Source organism: Ptychodera flava, chromosome 3 (genome assembly GCF_041260155.1).
Source record: "Ptychodera flava strain L36383 chromosome 3, AS_Pfla_20210202, whole genome shotgun sequence".
Classification (NCBI taxonomy): Eukaryota; Metazoa; Hemichordata; class Enteropneusta; family Ptychoderidae; genus Ptychodera; species Ptychodera flava.
In genome coordinates, this window is record NC_091930.1 from 17,195,250 (window position 1) to 17,220,458 (window position 25,209).

The 25,209-nt window shown below is 38.3% G+C and overlaps 2 protein-coding genes across 2 annotated transcripts in view; one reads left to right on the top strand and one right to left on the bottom strand.

Moving 5' to 3' along the window:
• Positions 1-6,972, top strand: part of LOC139127977 (obscurin-like) — a 42,334-nt gene extending 35,362 nt beyond the window's left edge. Inside the window, exons 35-44 of the mRNA XM_070693832.1 lie at positions 273-587; positions 851-1,168; positions 1,477-1,791; positions 1,928-2,245; positions 2,936-3,235; positions 3,595-3,775; positions 4,247-4,404; positions 4,922-5,212; positions 5,740-5,865; positions 6,161-6,972. Of these exons, the coding sequence (XP_070549933.1) occupies positions 273-587; positions 851-1,168; positions 1,477-1,791; positions 1,928-2,245; positions 2,936-3,235; positions 3,595-3,775; positions 4,247-4,404; positions 4,922-5,212; positions 5,740-5,865; positions 6,161-6,972 (3,134 nt within the window). The remainder of the gene's footprint in view (positions 1-272; positions 588-850; positions 1,169-1,476; positions 1,792-1,927; positions 2,246-2,935; positions 3,236-3,594; positions 3,776-4,246; positions 4,405-4,921; positions 5,213-5,739; positions 5,866-6,160) is intronic.
• A 1,965-nt stretch (positions 6,973-8,937) lies between these two features.
• Positions 8,938-25,209, bottom strand: part of LOC139127984 (cell adhesion molecule DSCAM-like) — a 51,775-nt gene continuing 35,503 nt past the window's right edge. The window contains exons 16-27 of the mRNA XM_070693846.1: positions 24,886-25,003; positions 24,325-24,482; positions 21,629-21,646; positions 20,906-21,004; positions 20,290-20,475; positions 19,370-19,666; positions 18,695-18,896; positions 17,416-17,999; positions 16,191-16,439; positions 15,175-15,382; positions 14,510-14,721; positions 8,938-14,099 (exon numbers count right to left, since the gene is read on the bottom strand). Of these exons, the coding sequence (XP_070549947.1) occupies positions 13,795-14,099; positions 14,510-14,721; positions 15,175-15,382; positions 16,191-16,439; positions 17,416-17,999; positions 18,695-18,896; positions 19,370-19,666; positions 20,290-20,475; positions 20,906-21,004; positions 21,629-21,646; positions 24,325-24,482; positions 24,886-25,003 (2,636 nt within the window). The 3' untranslated portion in view covers positions 8,938-13,794. The remainder of the gene's footprint in view (positions 14,100-14,509; positions 14,722-15,174; positions 15,383-16,190; positions 16,440-17,415; positions 18,000-18,694; positions 18,897-19,369; positions 19,667-20,289; positions 20,476-20,905; positions 21,005-21,628; positions 21,647-24,324; positions 24,483-24,885; positions 25,004-25,209) is intronic.

Genomic DNA, 25,209 nt, shown 5'->3' on the forward strand with positions numbered 1-25,209 from the left:
TTTTATATCAGACGGACATCACAAAAGTGTACCCTATCATTGAAGACCTATACTGGCATGTACCGATGTTAATTAGAGGTTACTAAATGACAAGTCTTAGTTTATGTGTCGATGTTTCAGTACATTACTTACCAATGATATATGTGTGATTTGAACAAAGGTTTAGAAGCATTGATCACAAACAAAGTTCAACAACTTTTCCTAAAGAGCTATTTGGCTGATTCCCGATATTTAATCGTCAAAAATGAATGTTTTACGTCATATAATTTCAGATCAACAGTCATTTAAAAGCGAGCCTACTGACCTAATAGCTGTCGAGGAAGGGAGCATTGTCATTGGCTGCTCGGTCAACAACAAACATGGCGTCCTGTCATGGAAGAAAGATGACGTCACTCTGACGAGTGATATGGACATTACGGTGGCCAATCCTCGCCTGAGCATTCTGAGTCCGACGCCGGATGTCGATTTCAATCTGCTCATCAGTAATCTGCAATTAGGGGATGCTGGGAAGTATTCCTGTCACGTAGGAGAAACCGACAATGGTGCAGTAGCTATACACAGCAGAGAAGCTGAGCTAATTGTCTACGGTGAGATATATAGATATTAATGTACCAGACGGATAGATATTATGAAGAATGTTTTTTTTGTAAAAGATAATATTTTAACTTAAGCCTGAAATTAACGGGACATGATAATTCATATTTTGTGAACGAAAGAATTACTTCATGTATAAATCAGTCATGGAAGCACGACAGGAAATCTTTAATTTTTTTCAGAAGTACACCATAAACTATCAAATCAGTTAGCAACCTTTCTGATGTGACTCATTATTCCAATTTGAAATTTTCAGACATTGAGATCCATTCATTCGTCTCAACGCCAGAGGATACGTTAATGGTGGAAAGTGGAACGCTAAGGTTGAACTGTGACATTGCCCACAAAGAAGGCTTAGTGATGTGGATCAAAGATGGCGTCGATATCAGCGGTGATGACGTCATTACCGTGAATGATAGCCGATACTCGATCATTGGAAACTACTCCCTCGGGGAGTACCCATTGCAAATCAGCGACATCAGTCACGAGGACGCTGGGGAGTACATTTGCAAGGTGACTGCAGCAGAAAACAGTCCTGAAATCCAATCAGAAGCCGCGATAGTAACTGTTGCAGGTATTGGAATTTTATAATGAAGTGATTTATCTAAAAATTTACAACAAACGTTGAATTCTTCAAGAAATACAACCATTTTTGAATAACATAGGGAATGTTTCTATCCACAGAAAGCTACCGCTTTATTCATGGCTTAATTTTTCGTCCTACGTAAGCTTAGACGTACTTTGTTCTGGTTTTTGAAACACCAAAATATGCAGGTACATAGGCTTTAAAAAGCCGTGTCCACGAAAAATTAAGGATTTCTCACAAACGATATATATTCTGCTTTATAGCATACAATTATCAACATCTTCGTTGTCTTCCAGATCAACAATCTTTCAGACTGAAGCCAACTAACCTCACAGCTGTGGAAACAGGACGTGTAACTCTACCTTGCTCAGTGAACAACAAACATGGCGTCGTATCATGGCAGAAGGATGACGTCATCCTGAGTAGTGATATGGACATCGTCGTGTCTAATAGTCGTCTGGCCATACTGAGTCCACAGCCTGGTACCGATTACTATTTGCATATCGAGAACGTTGAGATGGATGATGCCGGGAAATATTCCTGTCACGTGACAGAGACAGCCAATGGCGCCAAGCGCATAGACAGTGAAGAGTCAGAATTGACAGTTTTCGGTAAGTTTGTCCAAATCACATGATTGTATAATTTCAAATTTTCATGTACTACAGATATGCATACCTACTAATCTGTTGTAATTATTCATTTCTTTCGTGACTTGTTGACTGATGAAATTTACATTTTCCTATCTAGACCTCGCTGTACACGAATTCATCTCAGAGCCCGAAGACCAACTCCTAGCCGAAGGAGGTGACGTCGTTTTGCTCTGTCTAGTCACACACAAAGAAGGAACCGTGATCTGGAGCAAAGATGGCGTCGATATCAGCAGTGATGACGTCATCCTGAATGGTGACAGTCGATATTCGATAACTGGAAATCACTCCATTGGAGAGTACATTCTGCAGATCACCAACTCGTCAGTCAATGACTCCGGCGTCTTCGAATACCGCGTGACAGCGTCCGACAACAGCCCGGAAATACGAGGCGAACAGATGACAATAACAATAAGAGGTAATGAAAATAACCGTGTTCAGACTTTGTGAGTAACTGCACCATCATTTGTTAGAATGATGTCACTACGAAATAGTCAGGACAATATTAAATTCAAATAGTACAAAAATATAAGAATCAGATATCTGAGAAAATGTAACGGAACCCTAAACGTGATTTAGCAAACAGGGCTTACTGAAATATTATTGATGAAATAAGAGCTGATACTAAATTGAAATAATTTACAAAGTTACACTAGATAATCATGCCTTGTTAAACGATCGTACTATTTTATACATTCTTTCCCTGTTTCATCTTGAACTTGATCTTAAATATATTATAAAATCCCGACAGTGAAATAAAAAGTAACTGAACTTTGCTGGTTGACGATATCCTTATTGAAGTTGACCTGTTTACATATTTGAAAGGCATTATCTCGTTATAAATGTTTCTCTTCCTTTGATCAGTGTCTCTACCCAAAATCTGATGATTTGCAATGAAGACCTAATGTGGTGTGCATCACATATGGGAAAGGCTAATGCTCTCTTCCAAATACATATTTAGCCATGTATTTTAACGTCTTTTCTCTTGTTCTGTGTTATATTGATTGTGGATTAGATTGATCTTATAAACATTTGTAAACATTGTGATTTAGGATCCCGGATATATTTTATTCATAAGCAACTCTCTATTATTAATCTTATTGTGTAGGTCCCGAATCGCCAGACATAGCCTATCCAATTTGCACTCTTTCAACCGACAACCTCAGGATTGGTGAAAGCGTTACGTTGATATGCGAATCCAAGGGTGGTGACCCTCCAGCGACTCTAGAATGGACCAAGGATGGTGACTTGCAACAGGCTGTAGCAGTCAGCAACGGTGAATTCGATCGACTTGGCTTGACGTTAACTGTCACTGAAGACATGCATAATGCCGTATTTGTATGTTCTTCCGATCATCCGACGTTCCAAGAACCGGACACGTGTCAGCTTGGGCCACTGGAAGTCGACAGTAAGAACTGGTTAATAACCATCCCTCTCCCGAAATAATCCAAAGCGAAAAGGTCACTCCTGTGTATTAGACGCATGGATTTGTATTAAAAAACTAGGCCCTGGAATAAATTATGCAAAAATATGTAATGTTCTTTAAAATTTAAATATTTCATCAAAGTTTATGTACGCGAATTTTTTAACAGGGAAGGTAAAGTAAGCTTTCAGTTGACATCATAACCAACGCTTTTTTTGAAATTCTGACGAGGTTTTTGAAACCTGTAATTTGAAAATACAATATTTCTGTTCAAGTGACAAAACGCTGTTCATAGTCCCAAAAGACCATGTCAGCCCCTCACCTTTTTCTCTTGCATATTTCAGGTTCGCAATCGAACTCGGCGGACATTTTTCTCAGTCAAAATCAGAGGGACGCGGTAGTTGGGCAGGATGTGACGATGGAATGCGCAGTCCCTAACAAGCGTGGTCTTATCCATTGGGTCAAGGATAATGACGTCATATCAACGGACGAGCAAGTCGAATCCGACCAGCAACAAAGCTCAAGGTAAGCGAGGGCCACAACCACCCGTGTTTGTCAGATGATTGTGTCGTTTCTAAACCTGAATAATACAAATGAAATAGAAACGGCTTCGTTAAAAATTGACAATTTAAATCGAGCATGCCTGTTGGCTAGATGTTTTGTAATGTCTTTGCATGACGTAACGGTTAAATCACCGAGCCTACAGAGTCTGCACGCCAACTGCATTCTGTACCTTTTACTATGTGTATTAAACCATCTTGCTGCAAAATCTAATTCTATGGAAAGGACGGGTCTGTTGAAGGCTATTGGTTGATGGGACAGCGTTAACAAATCTGTCAAATTAATACTTGAAATAAAAATATCCACTGGTTTCACAATTAGGAACTCTGGGAAGATTTTTATGTAAATTACCTTACCTGTTAACCCACACTTTCCCTGTGTACATCATGTAAAATAATTTGAAACATTTACTGACGTTGAATTTGTCTTTCTTAGGTATGACGTCGTTGGTGATCATCCGAGCGGTGAATACAACCTACAAATTTCCGACGTTCGTAAGAGAGACAGCGGTTCATACTATTGCCTTTTAAATCAAAACAGCGAATTCGGCACACCCATGGTTGCCTCAAGGTCAATGACATTAAACGTCGGTGGTGAGTGTCAAAATTAAGTCGTCTCTTTGCTGGTGACAACGTAGCTGTGTCTTTTCTTTCTCAGATTACTATAGACTTTCTTTAAAGAATCCCAGATTTTTTCCAATTACTTTTTGTTGCAGTCAAAACAAAAGGTTACAGAACTGAGTGAAACTGATACTGTGTCCCGGAAATAATATAATACGCCAAGTGTAAATTTCTCCAGTACGAGAAATTTGTAAACATTCGTGACAAATGTTCCCCTTTACGTTTATGTTTATCAAGTTTGCTTCTTCTGATGACAATAAAATGTTCTACTTCCTCTATGTTACAAATAAAACTCTTTAACTGCAGCGATAATAATGGGAGACAGCAAAACAAGTAATAGTGTAGAAGTGGCCTACACGAAAAAAATAACGTTTGGAATTTCATAATAAATACTTCAGAATCTTCTCTCTTCTCTCCAATCCCATCTGTGAGTTTCCACGAGTTCAGTCAATATCGCACGAAAATACCTGATAATTGATTGCCCTTACAGACCCAGTGATGCCGGACGATGGGTTTCCTGTATGCGAGATATCAAGCGAAAATCTCATTATTGGAGACACTGCTGTCCTGACGTGCTATTCTCAGGGAGGCACGCCACCAGCGACACTTGAATGGGATCAGGATGGACTGACGATTGGTGGCGTGCTTTTGGACGTGTACACTGCCACGCTGCAAGTCAACGTGACGTCAGATTTGGAGGGCGCTGTTTTCACATGCACATCAACTCACATGACGTTCACCACGCCACGCAATTGTACTATTGGTCCAATTGATGTGACAGGTAAGATTATTTGTTTCATCTTGTCTATTAAATCATTTATGTTATGTTTCGATATCACTCAATATCTATTTTGTTTGTGATATAAGGCGCTTTAAATAAAATTATTTGTTTGCCGTCAGCGTGCTGGTAGGTTTTCGGATAAAATTAAGAAAACAAACACAATGTTAACACTATTACAAATAAAAATATTATAAAAGTGAGCTTATGTAAATGCACTTGTGTTTTATGTCTGTGTTTGTTTTTTTCCTGGCTGGTTGGTACGTTTTTCAAAAATCAAAGGACGGCAAACCAAGATTTTTCTTTTAATGGCCTAATTAGATCGACACAGGCGCTAATAGTTACATGCTATCATAGACCATTTCTCGAGGGTCTATGATGCAATGCATTAACGTTCTACCTTGTTCATGAATATATCATATGTGGTTTCATGACATTAGAATTACATAGTGAACATGTTTTGAGGGTTTTTTTTTTGTAAATGTTGCAACGTCTATCTGAAATGCAATATTTCTCTGTTTTAATCGCAGCTCCCAGTAGCAGTAATGCTGGCACTATTGCATTCTGGGTAACTTTGTCATTGCTCATCGTTGCTGTCATCGCCGTGGGCATCATAGTGTATTACTGTGTTTGGAAAAGACGAGAAGAACAGAAAGGTGAGTGAACTTTGACATCCTGATAATCAGAAATTCAAGTGTTCACCTTTAAAACAGACTTCATTGAAGCACAATACAGTAGCACTCGTCACTTAGTTGGTGACGCGTGATAGCTCAGTATCAAAAGTTGTATATTCAAATCTAAAACCTGGCAATCAGAGGTTTCAGTATTAATTGTAATTAGCTCCCAGTGGCAGTAATGCTTGCAGTGGGTTTTCACCTGCTCTTGAAAACAACGTATGGCGATAAGGTGTCATGGAAGTAACATTAGCTTTTTTCCCGTCTTGATTTTCAGCAAACCCTTCGCAGTTTCAAAACAACATTGAGATTGGCATGCCGGAAGACGCGAAACTCGACAACTTACCAGAGAAAGGTGAACCGAGCGCCCGGCCAATCATTACGGGTGACGTTGATGCGACTGCTGAGGTGGGTGATGTCGGAGGCGGGCTACCAATGGGAGGGTTTGGCGACTTAAAGCCACGGGCAGAGCGAAACGTCGATGAAGAAGAACCAATAAGACCAAGGCGTAAGAAAAAGAGACAGAAACAGAAACACATGCAACGTGACGTCATTGGGGAGCAGGAATACATTGAGCGGTTGGAACCAAAAGATAACAGAAGAAAGAAAAAGGGCAAATATGATATGACGAGAGGGGAAGGTTCCAAAGCAGAAAAAGTTGTCAGCGAAATGGTGGTACCTTCAGAGGGAGAAATGTCCCCAGCATACGAAAGCGATCGCCCTCCGAGGGAAGATCGTCGTCGACGTCGTAAAAGAGGCAAAAGAAGACAATACTCTGACGAGCGCAGGACAAAACAACTACCTCCACTTGTCCACGACGGTAGAGGGCGCCATTTTGGCGCATTCCCACAATCTATCTTCAGCAGCCTAGCACCGTTAGAACGGAGGCCCATAAGGATAACGCCGTCTCCAGTTGAAGCCCCGTTGCACGAGTCTCATACTCCCTTACCTCTTACAACAATTCCAGAACCCCATTTCCATGGAAATGCGCTGATTTCCGGCAGCAGTAGGGAACATCAAATGGAAATGCTACACCAGCAGTTACAAAGAGCAAGAATCCAAAGAGAGAACTTTGACCTGAACCACTAGTCCTGCTTTTATACAGAATTCATAATACATTCATATAACTGTATCTGTTCGAACAATATCCCTAGTTTTTTAAACATTTAAAATGTTGGTACACTATGAACATTGTTTTATAGTAACGCTGATGAATTAATTCATGTAAAATTTATTATTTTTGTATAAAGCTTATTTATAATTTTCTAATAAACACTAACTGTAAATAAAATTCTATACGAGTTGCGTCAACTTTATGTGCATCCAGATTATGATGAACGAATGATAAAAGCATTACCTCTTCATACAAATCACTCTTCATGTAGGTCTGCGTAAGCTTTTAGACCACTGAAAACAATTTGGATATACTGGAGTCTAAGCAGTAAAGCTTGTCAGTTCCAAGACTAGTTGAGGACTCCGTACCATTCTGACACAGTTGTCCAAAATCACATCCACATGTCAAAACACACTTCAATAGCATTCAGCAGGCTTAGTAATTTAGTCAGTGTTCTTCCAATCATTGGAATTCTTGGTCTGTCAGTATAGAAATTTTCAAATCTCGTTACCAGACGATTTGAACTCAGAAAGCCTGAAACAAACTTGCCCGAATTCTCCCCCCACTTCATCGATGCATTTCTATGATACGTACTATTACAAAGAGTTTGCTCGTTTACGTCCTGTGGGTTTAGCATTTCATTTGTGGCAAAAACTGTCAGCTACTCATTCTAGTTACTAACTCAGATTCTAGAGAAAAATATCATTGACTACGAGTTTCACATTGCACTGTTGGTTCCAAGCCTGGTCGGGGCCTTCATACCATCACAACATAGTCATCAAAACGAGATCCACATGTCAAAACATATTTCAATAACATTTACCTAGCTTAAAATTCCAGTAATTGCTCTTCCAATCATTGACATTCTTTTCCGCCAAAAAATATTTTCAAATCTCGTTTCCTGGCGATTTGAACTCAGTCTGAAAAGTGCTTGCCCGGATTCTTCACCACTACATCGATCGATTTCTATGCTACGTACTATTACAAAGATGTTGTTCGTTTACGTCCTGTGGGCACAGTATTAGTGGCAAAACCTGTTCAGCTACTCATTCAAGTCACTAAGATTCTCGAGAAACATTGAACTACGAGTCGCACATTACATTTCATCTTGCAAATGCGGCCACGGGTAGAGTAACCGTGGTGTTGCTTACAGGGTAGGTTATGTGATTGCTCTTTATGAAATCTCAAACATTACAATTTGACTATGTGTGACAGTCTTAGACCACAGTAGCCTCCACAAGCTTAATTTATGAGCACTTCAGTTTTATATCCCATGTTTATGAAAGATCTCTGTATAATCAAATACACGTTGCCTTCATTTTGCAGCTCGAGTTCCACAACTTCAATATGTGACGCTTTGTGAATGGGCGACTTTGAAGGTTCTGATGTGAATAGCAAGCATGGTTTTTCTCTGCAAATATGCTCAATTACACAATGACATGCTACAATCTCAATCCATAAATGTAAAAAAATATCAATGTTTGCCACAAATACGTATTATGTATCTGTTTAAATCGTGTATCTCACTACAAGCACGTGATGACATCCCCATTCACATGATGTTGATGCACTGTTGATCAGTCATATCAGCAATGATATTGTCACTTTGAGAATATCAAAGAATTTTTTAACTTCACCTCCCAACTATTACTAATAATATATCCGATTATCCAGCATTGTGGCCCCGGATGTTGTCTATATCTCCAAATTCACTGGCATTGCCAAAACTATGAAATGATAGCAAATAATGTACCCCTTCCCGGTCGTTAATGGATGAAAGCAAACTTTGCATGATATAATGTACGAGGTGTAGCCAAGTCCATTATGGAGTGCAAAGTTTGCTTAGGCGTGCATTATAGCTAAAATAATGTCCATGTAGTTGGGCTGTAACTCTATCCTTGTAAACAATAAAGCAAAATTAAGTTCCACAACCACTAAGATTTAATGTTCCATTACATAAATTAATTTTTATTGGAATCAGCACAACTTTTACACATACCTGTCTGTATGGTAATAAATATTAAAAATTAATAGTCATAAAAATTTTCTGGGTATATTTACAGCGGTGTAATAATAAATACAGAGAAAGCCAATCGGTGACAAAGAAAACAAACAATTAAGGTAATTGAAAACGCTCAGTGCCAGGTGGACAGGGTGATAAGCAAGGACATTGTGGAAACACTGAACATTGTGCAAGTCAATAAAGCAGCTTGATGGAATATTCTACAAAAAATGCCTCAACTTATGTACATAATATGTCAGCAATACCGTAATACATGTTTCATAAAATAATACTATTGCATGCAACAATGTACAGCAATGCAATAGCGGAAATGCATTACGATTATATGCCTACAGTGCTCTGACTCGCCTGCCATGCAACACAGTCATTGACCTGATAGATGGCATATGCAATATTGCATATACAATTTGCATATGCAATATCGCACATGCAACGAGCAATTGAGCACTTTGGAATGTAATAATGCCACAACAATGCAATAATGTATTACATATGCACAAATTGCATATACAATGCAAACAGTGCTTCTTGGAATGCAATATGAAATACATTGCTGGCTGAACTACTTCAGAAACAGCTTGGTCAAGGAATTGACAGACCACTTAGGTAGGAGATAAAAATTTAAGTTACATGTACAAAACAAACAAACCATTCATTCTTTCTCAACCAAAATTCCGGAAACACTACTGTCAAGTATCATTCATGCCCTAAATAGATTCAGATTTTGTTGGTAAAAAAGTCGAAATTTCAAATTGTGAGGCTGATGAACACATCAGCTGTGTCAAAAAATGATGTTTTTATATGCAGGCACAAGTGGAAATGTGTGCTGAATAGCCATTTAAAGTGGTCTTTAACGTCCATAGCATTGAATATCAAATGTTTTCATGTGGCAAACTTTTCAGCTGAAGGCATTGTTGCAGGTCCTGGAATAGATATCTACAAATAGTTGAAATTGTTGATGTTAAACCTACTTCAAGTCTTGAAAAAAAGACTATCAAAGACTTGCAATCCTTTATATCTAATCTCTGCAATGACAATGGTTAAACAAAATAGCTACAGTTGTGAAAATATGGCCGATCAAACTCGAAATGCAAGATGACTTTGCCACCTAAACCATAACATTCATGAAATACTGGTTGGACATCGTCCATAATTTTTCATTTGTGGTCACACTGAAATCTAACATTCGTATGTAGTACACAACATTGAATCTGCTGTCGCAGCTGAAAAATATCTTGAAATATTTTCCTATTTGTTGAAAAACCAGAGGTTAATCATTTGAGGAAGGGGTTGTAAAACATGGAAGAAAATAAATATGTACAGAAAAATGTTAAAAAGAGGCAGCCTTGCTGTCTTTACTAAACACTGACAATGACACAAAAGCAAAAGATGGTAGGAAAGCTGGGTTCTTTAATTTGTTGATGTCAGTTCCTTGTGCACAGATTTACCGTCACTATTGATAACAAATGGGTTTAAGCCAAACTATAGTGGTAAAAAGCTTCAGACATATATCCAGAATCTACTGGTTCTGTACTTTGTGATATTGGCAATGCTACAGCTAGATTGTACAAATACTCTATGTACATCCACTGTGATGTACTGTACTCATGGGCGATGTAAAGATGTAATGTACAGATATATACATCATGATTGATGAATAGTTTCTGAAACAGCTAACGGGTAAACTTGCTTGAGTGCAGGAATCAGAAAACTCAGTTAATTTCACACCAGCATTCACCAGTGAAATACCAGTTGTCTGCAGAAACATACATCTACAATACATTCTCTTGTGAAAAATAATGTTCCAGTAAACCAGCAAATAAAGGAGACAGTTATGTTAAATTTGTAAGCCAGACAAGGCAACTGCAGAAATGCATTATTTCAGTTGTGAAATGTAATGCAAAACACACACAACACACATGTCAAAAGTTACATGTGATTTTTTTGTTTGTATTTGAAGAGTTCTGAAGTTCACAGAAATCAAGTTTAACTGTGTATTCCACCAGACAGTAACAGATTTTCTATTCTATTTCTATTTTCTATCACAATGCAAAATAAACTTCCATCGCAATGACAGACAAATTGTGAAAGGATTTCTATTTCCCGTTATAGCTATAAATCTACTCTCTACTAAGGTAGGAAATGTACTGATATTTCATGTCAATATGGCAGAGATACTCCCTATCATCACAATAATAGCTGTATTTCCTTTAACAACGACAATTATGTAATATACTACTCCCTATCACAGTACAAAAATGAACTGTATTTTTTGCCTCATTGATATATGCATATCCTGACTTGGTCAGTGCAAAGAATGAACAGTCTTTATTATCACTGTGAAAAAATGTACTCATTGTTATAATGCAAATCAAACAGTATTTGCAGAGGCAGTGACAGATGTACTCTGTGATTATGCAAATTGTCCGGTATTTAAGACCGATGAAATCTCATCAACAAACCATTAAAGAGTTCAACTCAAGCTTGTCTCTGTCACTCATCCAATGACAGCATGGCCACAAACAAAGAAACAGAGCATTGCAGAATCAAAATTTGTTGGAAAATAGCTTCTTTGACTGTCCTTTGAAAATCATCACATATCTGCTTATGTAGAAATATCATGCAACAAATAACATAAAATGCACATCATATGTTGGTCCCATTAACAATAATAGATGGAAAATTTTTAAGTATTCAAATACATTCTCTCCATAACATACACACTGCATAAACTCCTTGGTGAAATTAAATGAAAAGTAAATAATAAATAAATCATTTGATATAGTTATATAACAGTTATGTTATTGAATAAATAAACTACTTGTAAACAAGCTTTTGCACAATTCCCAGTATGAATAAATTAACATAATTTTGCATAAATTACAACTATAAATAATAAGAAAATCTTTGTGGCAAAAACGAATGTCATTTCTAGACAATTGTCTACTCTCATAAATGGAAAATGTGGAGAAAAATGAAAGCCCTTCTTTGGTATGTCATATGATATAAAACAAAATTTTTTGCGGCACGATTATTTCAGATCAATTGATAGTTTCATGTTTGGTAATACTTGTGAGTAAGGCTTTTTTAAACATTTTGGTATCAGCATAGTAAAAATGTTGTGAATATACACTGTATATCAGAGTCACAGAATTTCTATAGCTGTTCGGCTTTGAACAGCATTGTGTCACAATGTGATGACAACATCACAATATGCTGAGCATGGTGTGCTGCCAGTAATATTGCTGATCGGGACGTTGTTGTTATGTTACCTGTAATCACCATGGTAACAGAGGTGAACGTTGGTGTGGACTAGAGCGATATTTTGCACCTTCTCCACTGTAATATAGTACTGATTGTCTCTCATTGCACTGTAATCACATTGATATGTCTCCACGCATATTTCATCTGTTTTGTGTCTGATATTTCTGATGATGCACTTGATGTCTTTAAAGGTGTCATAGAACATGTTTAAAGTCTATTTCACAACAACTTAAAAACTTTTGAGTGGCTAATTTGCTACCAACTCCGATTTTACGGTATCATTTTTTTTTATGTTGATATTTCTGTTATGTCTTCTTCTGTTGTCATGTGTAACTTCATAGTTGGAATGATGTCTTCCAGTGTCTCCAGATTCTCCAAGTTCATGAGCTACATTTTAGTATAGTGTCTATGATCTCTATGTCTGATATCAGTCAAATCTTCCAAGGGATGTTTATTATCAGTTCAAGTTATTGCATAAGCAGTACACTTTTTCTTCTGAAAACTGATCACACCATTCTCCGGGTGGATCCGTACAGCTCTCCATTTCTTCCAGGGCATCTTGTCATGTAATATTCTTGTCCAGATCATCACATTAAGATTGTGATGTCTTGGGATGCAGCTTACATTGAAGCTCAAGTCTTTGTGTTATCTTTGTGCTAAGTTTGAGGGTATCCAGTATATCTCTTCAACAAGAGAGTGGCTATTTTTCTGGTCCCTAGTCTGTTATTCAGAACAGGTACTTTTTTTCATTTGCACAATACACAGAATCACTACCTAGTATTGAAGCTTATGCATTGAAGGTTTTGAGTCTACTGATTGTGTTTGGATGGTCAACAATGTTAAGGTTGAAATTCACCGATTTTCAAGAGTCACTGTATGTCAAAGTTCAACTCTTTCCTTCTTTGATGTTTGAAGTTACGGTGATTCTCGACAGATGTCAAAGTTCAATCCATGGAGCGCAGAATCTGCCTCTTCCTTTACGTAACAAGAATGCAACTCTTTTACCATGCAAAGAAGAAATTATTGTACATCACATTTGTGGAGTGTGTTCAACGAAAATGGCACAGTACTCATTAGCCCGCCCTCATCAACTCCACTGGGGCACAAATAAATATTTGTTTAAGGTGGTTTTTGGGAAATCATTGCACTAAAATGGTAGTTTTAGAGGTTACCACCTCTTCTATAAACAAACAACACACTGCCATGGCAACAAACCACCATAGCAACACAATGTCATGGCAACACACTGCCATGACAACATGCAGACAATGTATACTTTCAGTATCACGCTGACTCCATTGTGAGCCTGTTTGCAAAGTTTCTAAAGGTCAGTGACCTATGTTGCCATAGAAACCAATGACAGTCCAGGGATCCTGTCCATGGTACACTTCAGCATAGCTGTCATGAGCAAACCACAGCAGGGTATGTTTCTGTATTTTTGAAACACAGAAAAAAGTCAAAATGTTTCAGAGTATATATTTCTCCGTTGAAGGTTTATGTACCTTTTTTTTTACACAATTGTATATTCCTCTTTGTATCCCCGGGTATTTCCCTTCAGTGCTGGTTCTGATAACATGTGAATTTCAATTTCCTCATTTCCCTCCGGCGGTGAACTGGAACGCAATGGACTCAGATCACAAGGCTCATCCCAGTGTTGCTGTCCCTGTCCAACACTGCCCATTGGAATGTTATCGCCACTCGGCATCGGTGAATTTGCATGGTAATGTGACATGGGTATCGGTGTCTTCGATGGTCTCGGTCTGAATGTTGACATAGAGGGCGGTCTTCTACTTCTCTCAGGTTCACTGACTGATCCTAAAAGCAATGGACATGTATTATAGAATGTTACATTCATACTTTGAAAGAAATCAGAAAGTCAACAAGCCTTTATTTACTTTTGAAAGTGTCACACGATTCTTTTGTGCAAAAAAGTGATTTGTTATAAACTTTATTCAGGTTTTTGATCAATTCAAGATAATATTATAAGTGATTTCAGGACTGGCAGGCTTAGGGAACGTTAACATTGCCACAAAGTAATTGGCTCAGAATACCTGGTGCTGCTCATTCCCATAAACTGACCACTTGAGGGCGCTAAACTACAACAAAGACCTTGTGAATTATCCTCTTCCTGATGATGTTGTATTCCCTCCATGGGAATACAAGTTAACTATCGACTGATACTAATTTGATAAGGAAAGCAAAAAGCCATTTTACAGGATACTGACCTCCACGTGACTTTGAGCTGTGTTTGGGAGTGATTGTGTCATTGTCGCTGTCTGTACAAACACTGGGTAGCCCACTGCCGAGCGTTCCAGTCCGACTGTCACACTGGTAGGACAGGTAACCTTCTGATGGACTGGACAAGTTATCGCCAATTGTTGTGAATGCCATGTCTTCTGTTGGACTGCTGCTGCTGCTGCTACCACTACTCTCACCACTGAATTGAAAAAAATATTTGCAGAGAATATCATGAATACACTTTCTGAGAGAAACGGGTATTAATATTCATGCTAGAAAATACAAATATGTAGCTATTAGATTTCAAATTTCAAAAGAGTTGTTGTATTTGGAATTATTTGTTTCATTCACAATCCACACTGAAAAATTTCTGGGCTGTGACAGAAGCTATGATGTCAGACAAAAAAAATTTGCATGCAATTTGCATATAATATGCAAATTATATAATACAACACTTTGATGGAGAAGATATTTGTCAACAGGTCAATCATTTCAGTCAACAGATTAAAATGACCATACATGACAAACATCATTGACAACATGGCAAACAAGTTGGTCAAACCATCCAACCCAAGTCGTCCAGAAACAAAATCCACATTATTAAATCTGACTGAAAATTATCCACTAATTGATAGCAACAGAGACAACTTACCGCTTCTGTCTCCTGCTTGGCCCTCTGGATGCCCTGATGACTGGACGACCGACAACTTGAGCGCCCTTCCGCTGGTGTCGTCTGTGCGGCCTGTGACGAGGTTGTCTGTACACGGCCACCTGAGGGCGCTCTGCCATTTCAATTTCACTGCCATCGCTGGACCTCCTGGAATTCACATTTGATTGCCTAGAATGACTGCCTTTGGGAACTGCCATTTGGAAAAAAAAGAAAATCTATCAATGCCAATCTATGGCATTAAGTGTTTGAATCGATATTGTCATCTATTAAAGTTGCACTGTCACCTGTTCCAATTTTGCCACAGTTACTATGGAAAGAGAAAATCTAACCAGTCACAGATTTTAAGCAGGTGTCCACTTTTTAAAACAGTGCCCTAACATGGGCATTTTGAATACCAAGGAACGCCCCTTTGACCTTATATGGGCATATTTAGATTACAGGTGACTGTATACCTTTAATTCTCATGTTCCACACAATTACCACCATACCCATCTGAGTGTAGCTCCCTAATTCATGTACAAGCTCCTCCACTACTTTGAAAATGCTGTACTTTAACATGCGTGTATAAGCCCCTACCCTACCCTACCTCAGATATGCAAAAATTTGGAAAGTACGGTATAATGGATCTTTACAGTCTCTAAAACTACTTTTAGGACAAAAAAAACTGACTAAAAGATGTGTTTTGTGTTGCTGAACTGGGCTTTTATACTGGTATATAGAAGGGTATGGTACCCCGGGATGGTACCATGACAGCTTGTATTACAGACTCGTTGTAAGGGCAGTATGGTAAGTCTGTAAATGGCAACTTACAGTAGCTATGCCTGAGTACATCAATACAATAACACATTGAAAATAATACAGTGATTTTTACTGTAGTTTTGAACTTACAGCCATTCTTTTGTGTGAATTACTGCGTAACAATCTACCATCGCCCTACCCCCTAACCCCGCCCAACACTGTTCCAACCTGCCCCCAAATAGTTTTGCAATCACACTGACCTGCATTGGCGTACGCTGGTTGCTGTGCTGGCCTGCTGTCTCTCCTCTCAGGCACGTATGGATAGGGTGGGGAGGCAGTGAAGTGTCTGATACCGTTGTCCATATCACTCTGTGTTGTAGGGTCATGTGGCACACCGTACGGCATTGATGTCATGTGTTCTGTGTTCCCATTATCATCGAACGCCTTGGTCAGTTCTTCATGTGTTGATGACGTTGTTTCTGTTGATGCAACACTGTGCCTGTGTTTGTCTGAATATCCAACCAAAGTGAGTAATTAGTGCTTAGTTACCATAGAAACTGGATTTAATTGAAGTCACAACAAAAACCTGTTTCACTCAATCAATCAATCTTTATTATACCAATTTGAGCAATTAGCATTGCAGCAGTGACAAATATATATATATCTATTAAAAAATATGAAAATTTAAAATGCATATATTAAAATCCATGTTAGCACAAAGTTAAAAGTAGAGGACTCCATCCCAGTGATCGAGTTTGTTCCAGTCTGTAAGAGGATATGAAGGTGTCATAGCCTTTTGTTTTCCATTGAAATTGTAATCTAGTAAACTATGTAAATTTCCTGGCAAGACAATCTGACGTCTGACGCATGCCTTTAAACTTGATCAAAAAAGCACATAGGAGTAAAATGACGGAAATAAAACTGTTAAAGGCTAGTTGAGTCTGTTCAATCATCCACTAGCCCTATCGATAGAAAAGCATTTATCTCTAAATGTCATTCAGGTGTACATTGCTGGAACAAGGCTAATCAGGCGAGGCTTAGTTTACCAGTGGTACAAGACTTGAAACAGAGATTTTTAAACTTTATTCGAGGAAATTTCATAGCGTCATTAGCTTTCAATTCTGATGTCTCTCCAGGTATTTTTATTCTGTTCATTTAACCTTTTCCTGCCAAGTCCATATTTCACCATCAGGTCAAGATGGCTAAAATTAATGAAACACAACTTATTCCATATGGTGTATTTTAACATAATACTGTACATTTGAAGGCTGTAGAAAACATAAATACTGTAAACTTGATTTTGTTGGACTAAAGATGCTGTAACATACAAAGCCAAGCGGGTGAAAATACGTCATGTTTGGGCTCAATACCGCTTTTTACTGACTTGGCTGATGGGGAAGTAATTGTGTTAATACTGTCTGGCAGGAAAAGGGTTAAACTACTCTCAAAACTTTGTAATGATGTAGAAAAAGACATAGAACTTACCTTGAAAAGGAGAGCCTCTGTGTTTAACAAATGTTGAGGTTGAGGGCGCAACGGATAACTCCTTTGGACGCTTGGGCAGTGGTGGCAGCCCGTTCATTGCAATTTCATCCACACTGGCATACGTATGATTATTGGGAGAACGGTCTCTAGATGGCGACGGTAAGTAGCACGCTTCTTGTAACTGGATCCCGCTACTGCTGATGTTGCCATCATCGCTGGCCGAGGCGTAGATGCTTTCTTCGGAATGATGGAGAGAATGGAATGTGCTAAGCGGCACCGACCCGCTCGGTCTTGCAAGATGCATATCCTGTGACGTAGTAGCTTTATTCTTGTCCGGCATGGCGGCCGCCTGTAATGGCTGACTCTCCTCGGGGTCAGTTGACTTGTAAACCCACGGCCTTGGACGGTCAGCCTCTGGTCGGCTATCTGTCGACTCCCCTGATGGTGAGTTGTTCAGCATGACGGCAGTCGGCAAGAGGAACGGTTCATTCTCTGCCGTTGGCATCACGTTAACCCCCCGATTCGCTGGATCTCTGTAGCCCCCGTTTAGAGTGCTAGGTCCACCAAAACCGGTCCCAACACCACTGAAAATCAAAATAACGATGTTAGTGCCTACCTTTTAGAGTGGGATTTCTCATTCAAGTACAATGCCGGGCAAGACTGGAGATTAGTGGAAACATTAGAAATTTTGTTCAAATTGTCAGTAGCCTAGGGAGTCAACTCATATCATCACATTTATTTAGAACCCCCTAAGAAAATCCCTTTTAGTTCACAAGGAAATGTGCGTCCACCTAATCCTCAGTCGTCCCCATTGCTGATATGGAAGTACAGGGTACATCATTCCATTATATTACATTGTTCATGCCACATCACAGCAAACAAAGAGAAAGTTTTTGATGACCCACAATGTAGTTGGCAGACATCCTGTCCCTTTACACTGGACGTATTCAGGTCAATAATGTTAGGGACGCTGAAAAATCTAAGGATTCTTAATAATGTTCAAAGAGTATCTGTCGTATCTGAGGTCCTATCTATTTCAGGAGTGAATTGTAGAGTCTCAGAGAGCTTGGCCCTTGACGTGATACAAATGGCTTCATTACAATTTATGTATTGAGCTATCATGGACTACTGCTTCTGCAAACTGTTGGTGGCGCATTTCATTTTCACACTGATTCATAGTAGTACGGTTAATTTTATTACTGGATCTCAAAGCATTCTTCAAAATTAAACAAAATTCCATGAAATTGAGGAGAGAGCAAACCAAGACACATAAACTAACCTCTCATTTAGAGCGGCCAGGTACAGAGATCGCTTCACAAGCTTTGATTTCCACCGGGTTTTAAAGCCACAGACAAGCGCCATGATACCGATGATCAAGAAGGTCACCACTACGAATATCGGAACGATGATGCGGGGGTCTTCGTAGAAGAGTAGGCCCCTCCCTTTGGATTCCAAGTGAAGGATCATGGGTGGAACTGTGCCTGTAAGTTGGGGGAAAAAATGTAAGACATGGCGGGGTAAAATCAAAGGTGGCCACTTCTATTTCCTGACTCAAGACTTTCATTTATCTGAATGTCAGATAATGAGGAGTTTCCCACCAGGATAGTTATGATTTTGTAGAACATACATGTACCTATACTGAGCAGTCAAAGCGTTGAGAAAACGATTCAAATAGAGATTGACATGAGTGTTTCCACTGAGGTTGGGGAAGATACATGATATCAGAACTACTTCAGTAACATTTCTACTCCTCTATTCCTCTATGACTGCATAGAACTACTGCATCATGATCCCATGGCAATTCTGATAAAATGATTTCTCAAGTGAACTAAGAAACATCTCCCTTGCCTACTGGCCTTGTCTTGGAGACGATGGAAAAACTATCAAACGGAGAGACATATATTCTGGAATATCACAGCATGGAATAAAATGGCTCCATCAAAGTTTTCCTTACTTCCGTCATATTTCAGTGTAGCAACACTAGTTTCCATGGCGCTGGGACCCGCCGCATTGTAAGACGTCACTCTCAGGTTGTAGTGAGTTGCCGGGCGCAGATCTTCAATCACGAAGAAATCTTCACTTGCAGGGATGTCATTGGCCACTAGCGTCCACTCGTCCTTTTCGCTGAATTTATACTGGACGGTAAAACCTCTGATTGGACAACCTCCAGTCTGCCAGGACTGTAAGTTGATAGTCACCGAAGTGGAATTCACTTCCTTCAGGAATTGACTCTGTCGCGGAGCAATGGGCGCTGGAAATGTAAAAATGGACAGATAGGTTAAACACTGAGATGCTTGTCAGCATGCAATGCAAACTTTGTTACATGGGAGCTACAATACTACAAGTGATATTGTTGGGAACTGGGTCTTTAAGCTAGTATGCACCTCGAAAATGAAAGACTTCAACTTTTGCTCAAACTTTCCTTGATCAAACTTTCAGCGATTCTCTTACTAAATCAAGAATAAAAATCAGGGGTCACCGTGCAAATTTTGGTACGAGAGAAACAAATTACCCAAAATTTACCAATATTTAAAATTCAAAATGTCCGCTATCACTGTGTTAACTCTGTGAACAAAAAGTAAAATTTTCGATTTTCCAAAAACTAAGCTGGTGAAAAGTTTGCTTACATCAAGACCTTTAAAATGAACCCCTACAAGTGGTGAATCAGAAAAGAATTGTAAAAGTTTGAGAGTCCGAATGTCTGTCCCCGAGGCATGATCTACCTTAAAGGAATTTGGTTTGGCTATTTCCCTAAAAGTTTGGTTTCATCAATGTTAGAAAACTAATCAATGAGAGCAGAGTTTCATACACATGTACAGTAGCATGACTAGAAAACCCAATCTGACACCAGCACTGATTCACACAGCTACCTACCTGATCCATCAGTCCGTGTGTCTATGATAGAACTGTGGTCGCCTTCACCTATGCTATTGTATGCAACCAGGAAGAACTTGTACGGAGTGCCGCAGGATAGCTCTGCCAATCGGTAGGACCTCTCGGTCAAATTCACTCTCATATTTTCCCACTGACCGTGGTCTCTCTTATAAAACAAGCGGAAACCTGGCATTCAAAAAAACAACACAAAATGTACTTTAGAGGATAAATTTTAGGTTTTAGAATTGCTGCATAATGATTTATACTGTTTTTCCAAATATACCTGGCATAGCGTTTTCACTTTGAAGGAATTTATTGGCAACCATCAGTAATTTTGACAAAGAGGGTTATTAGTGTGGCCAACATAAACATGCATGTTTGGCTAGACATGACATGATAGTACTGTAAATTTTCGTAGATCGCCTTGAGAGCTGTCAGGCGGACACTTGCACTCATCATACACATGCAAAATCAAGTCCTATTCATTGAAAGGCTAAAAACCACAAAATATTTTGGTTTGCCACAGCAATATTGGATCATATCAAAAGGCAAACCGGTGTGACAAAGATCTCATTTACAATGGATAAGAAATGGCCATCGATAAAGTCCTGCTTACCTTTGATTGGGCTTCCGCCATTACTGCCACTTGTCCAATTGACTTGAATTGACGTCATCGTCGTGTATGCCACTGTCAGATGGGGTGCCTTTGGTGGTGCTGTAAGATAAAATTTTGCATTAAAATCGAAAAATAAATTAAAAAATCACAATTAAGGAAATCACAAAAAATAAGTCAGTGTCAAAAAGCCGATTATCAATCGTTAGGTGACGAAAATCGGACCCTGTCTGCTTTACTGGTTGGAGCTACTCTTGTCAATACACTACAGCCTTCCCAAACAGAACATATTGACATTGTCATTTCTTTCAATTGTAAATAGATACACAACCATTTTTTCAATGATCAAATCTTCTAATAGGTGTTTCAGAAGTACATGTAAGATCAAAATGATAGGGCTATAGTCACAAAATTTATTTTGGAGGAGAAAGAAATGTTGATTGGTAGTTTGGTAAACTCTTCTCTTGGTTCACAATATTTCATTAACCCTTTCAGCGCCAAAGTCAATTTTTGTTGCCGATATCAAAATATACACCAGTCAACTTTTTTCTAAATTTTGCTAAAATTTTGATAAAAATCTGAAGCCAATAAAATGTGATGTTCATTTGATCCAAAAATGTCAAAAAAATTACAGACAAATTCAAAAAAATTGGTAAAATGTTGCACATAATAATTTTGGTGGGAAAATTTCCAGCTGATGTTTCTCCCGATGGTCCCAGTACTTACATTTACCCTCTCTTTTCACTAGAAAGGCGTCACGTGCAACAAGCAAATAAAAATAAGGTAACAAAATGCAAGGGTTAAAAATAAACATGCAGAGTAAATAAAACAAGCATTACGGTAGTATGCACCTCAAAAACAATGATGTATTGTCCAATTTTGTTGATGATTTTGAATCATTCATGTGAAATTTAACAGATAATGTTTGGAAATCAGGAGTTTTTGTATCTGACGATGAAAATTTACAAATAAATTCAAAATGGCTTACTATTCTGAGTATAACTTTTTTACAGACAAAAAAACGTGTTGTTTCTATGACACAAATTTCCTTATTTTTTACCATGAAATTATCAACACCCTAAAATTGTAATATCATGACACATATTGATAACTGTAACTTTTCTGTTCCTTTATTTTTGAGGTACATACTATCATTTAATAAGAATCTTGGGTTAGTATCATAATAATGAGCATGTCTCATGGCTTTTTAGTACATGTGTTTTTTTCATCCTAATTTCAGACTTTCATTCAAACGATCAAATATTCAATTCATATTTCCAAATCACGAGTGAATTCCAAACTTAGCTTTAAATTAAGGATTGACACTATTCTCTTGTGATGTTTTTTCTTGATTCCCATGACAGTAATTTGCAAGTGTGCCATAAAAGAATATGTACCAATCTTCATATGATTTCAAAAAAGGATGACACTTCTCTTGTGAACGTTCTGTACATTGTAGGCCTTGAGACAAGACTGAAGATCTGTGGCTTGAGGGCGCTCTCTACAAGGGAGAGGCATAGACAGCGCCCTCAGGCAACAGATTTTTAGTCTACCATGAGACATGCAGGTTACAATTCTGGAAATATTTCCTTGTCCTCTCTATTGTTCCTGAATACAAAATATAATGCTCACTATCTGAACAAACTTCCAAAATCATTGTTCATTCATACTTTTCTATCTATATCTCCTTCCCTTCCTATTTTTAAATTTGTTATTTCTGAATCAGTGATAGAAGATGGTATATTTGCTGTCCTGATATAAGATACAGTGTTTCCTTTTGCTTCCAAGTGATGAAGTCTGTAACTTTTGTAAAAGTTTTACATGATACATATGCTGCATCACTCAGGATTTTTGTAAACAATATTCCGCACAAAATCTTGGTTTCCTCAGCATTTTTTTAATTTTACAAACTGTTTTTATGTGAATTGTTGACATTGAATCAATGCTAGTTTTGAAAAACAATTGCTAAACATTATGTTTTGACACAAAAGTCACAAACTTGGGGAAAGCTTCAGATTTTGTTTTGGTAAACACATTGGTAAACACATTCAATGATATTTTCTAGTTTCCACCTTTCCAGGTTCATCTTAACAACAGATTTATGAAAATGAGGACAACATAAACCCAAAAAGAATAATGCTGGCACATATTTATGTTCTCACAGATAGAATGACTGGAAATTTGAAGAGTGGCTTTAATTTTCGATACATGGATACCTCCACAAACAATGAACTCAAGTCGTCCTTTCAATTACTTATCAACATAATATGTATGGCTGCACACGTCCCACATGATGTATATCATCATGTGGTCCAACACATGGCCATGACGGCTATACTAGTCCCATTCAATGAAACATTCCTCCATGTTTCATACATGTTGGTGATCTCACATGTAACATGTCAAAATATAACTCTAAATGTCACACACTGTTATGCAGTCCAAGGAATTTCAGCCACATTTTATCCCACACATCAATGATGTGCGTCTCATACAAAATGTAACAATGCAGTTCATTTTGATTCATGTCGTCACCAATGTTGTCAACTTCTAAGATTATGTTAGTACAATGATTAGTATTTGGTTAGTACTCCAGCAGCATAGGGAGAGAAGTGTGTTAGTAGGGAGTTGATCCATGGGTCGGCTTGCGAAAGAAATGGTTAATGTGCTGATGTTAGTAGTTAACATTATATGCTGTCTATCCCACCAAATCATATAGCTTTTGCTCTCAGCAACTGATAATCATGTGACTTATCAATGATCATATGACTTATGTTAATAATCATGTGACTTATTGATAGTGACTGTGACTTTTGCTATTATAGAATGAGCACGCGAATTTTGTTGTGCGGCCACTGGCAGTCATGTGACTTTGGTCACTGATGAGCGCATGGTACGTACATGTCAACATCCCTTGGCCTAACAACTAATTCTCGCATAGATGTAATTTTTAGAAATGAGTTTTCATTCAATTTACTGAATGTCTCTTTAACATCATACATTCCAGTAAGTGATACAAAACTTGGCAGCTGTAGTCTGCACCATATTAGATGAATGTCACATGACAATCCTAGTGGTATTTGGCAGAGCGCCAAACCTATAGTCACATACACTTTGCAAATTTCAAAGCTTAGTGAAGTAACAATGACAATACCGGTATTTACTCCTTGTGTGTGACAAATTAATTGACATACCTACATCCAGCAACAGTGCCCTCTCACAGCAAATTCTCTCACTAAGTGATACTCCATATCCCATGTGATAACCCATAGATTACCTGTGTCCCCTTTCAAACCCACTATTACCATGACAATTAACTACAAACCTTATGAGTCCCATCTCTACACAGCTTCCATCACATACAACAATTCAAATGAAATCTTCATCTGCACCAAAATTTAATATCCTTAATATTATCTCACCTTGTACTTTGAGCTGGACGGTGATTTCATCAGTGCCCCACTTGTTTGCCGCTTTACAAGTGTAGTTACCGGCGTCAAGGCTCTTCGCAGTCTTAATGTACAGTGAACCGTTCTGAAATATTTGAAGCTGTTCTGACGGCTCTATTGGTGTTGTTAACCTGTATTACATTGAACAGACAGCAGTGATTAGCAAACTGAATGACTGCTGTATACATCAGTTCACAATAACCCAGTTAAGCAAATTGATGGGGACCAGGCAACGTTTGTCAACAGCGCCCTCTACAGTCAAGAATAGCACACATATACCAGTGCTTACGGTGATGTTATTGAAATCATGTTCTTTGGATAACCATGGCATAACTCTTTACACTGCTCTACAAATATCAAACTTGAAGTAATAACAATTCAAATTCAATATATTAGAGAAAGTATTTTATTGGTCACTTGCAGTCAGTTGGTACATTATATATAACTTCCAATTCTGAGCATTCTATTTTCCGCATAATGACAAGCTACAGTCAATGGAACTGACCAGTAAACTGAGATGAGAAAATGGTATACCTGTTCTTTTTCCACTGGACTGTTGGTAAGGGGTCTCCAACGGCAACACACGGCAGCTCCACATCCTGTTTCCATGGCGTTGTCAAGATGAGAGGAAAGGAACTGATTCTTGCTGCCACTGTAAATGGTAAAATATTTGATGTCAAAATTAGGAAGCAAGATCGTATAAAAGTAACTGCTCCATTTCATCAAGACTACATTAAATTCAAGTGACCATTACCACAGATTGTAGACCTATATTCTTTGTTGCTGTACTATTGCAAATGATAAGTCATTCCAATGAACCAAAGATCTTTTTTTCAGCAATCCCAGAAATGTGCCGTG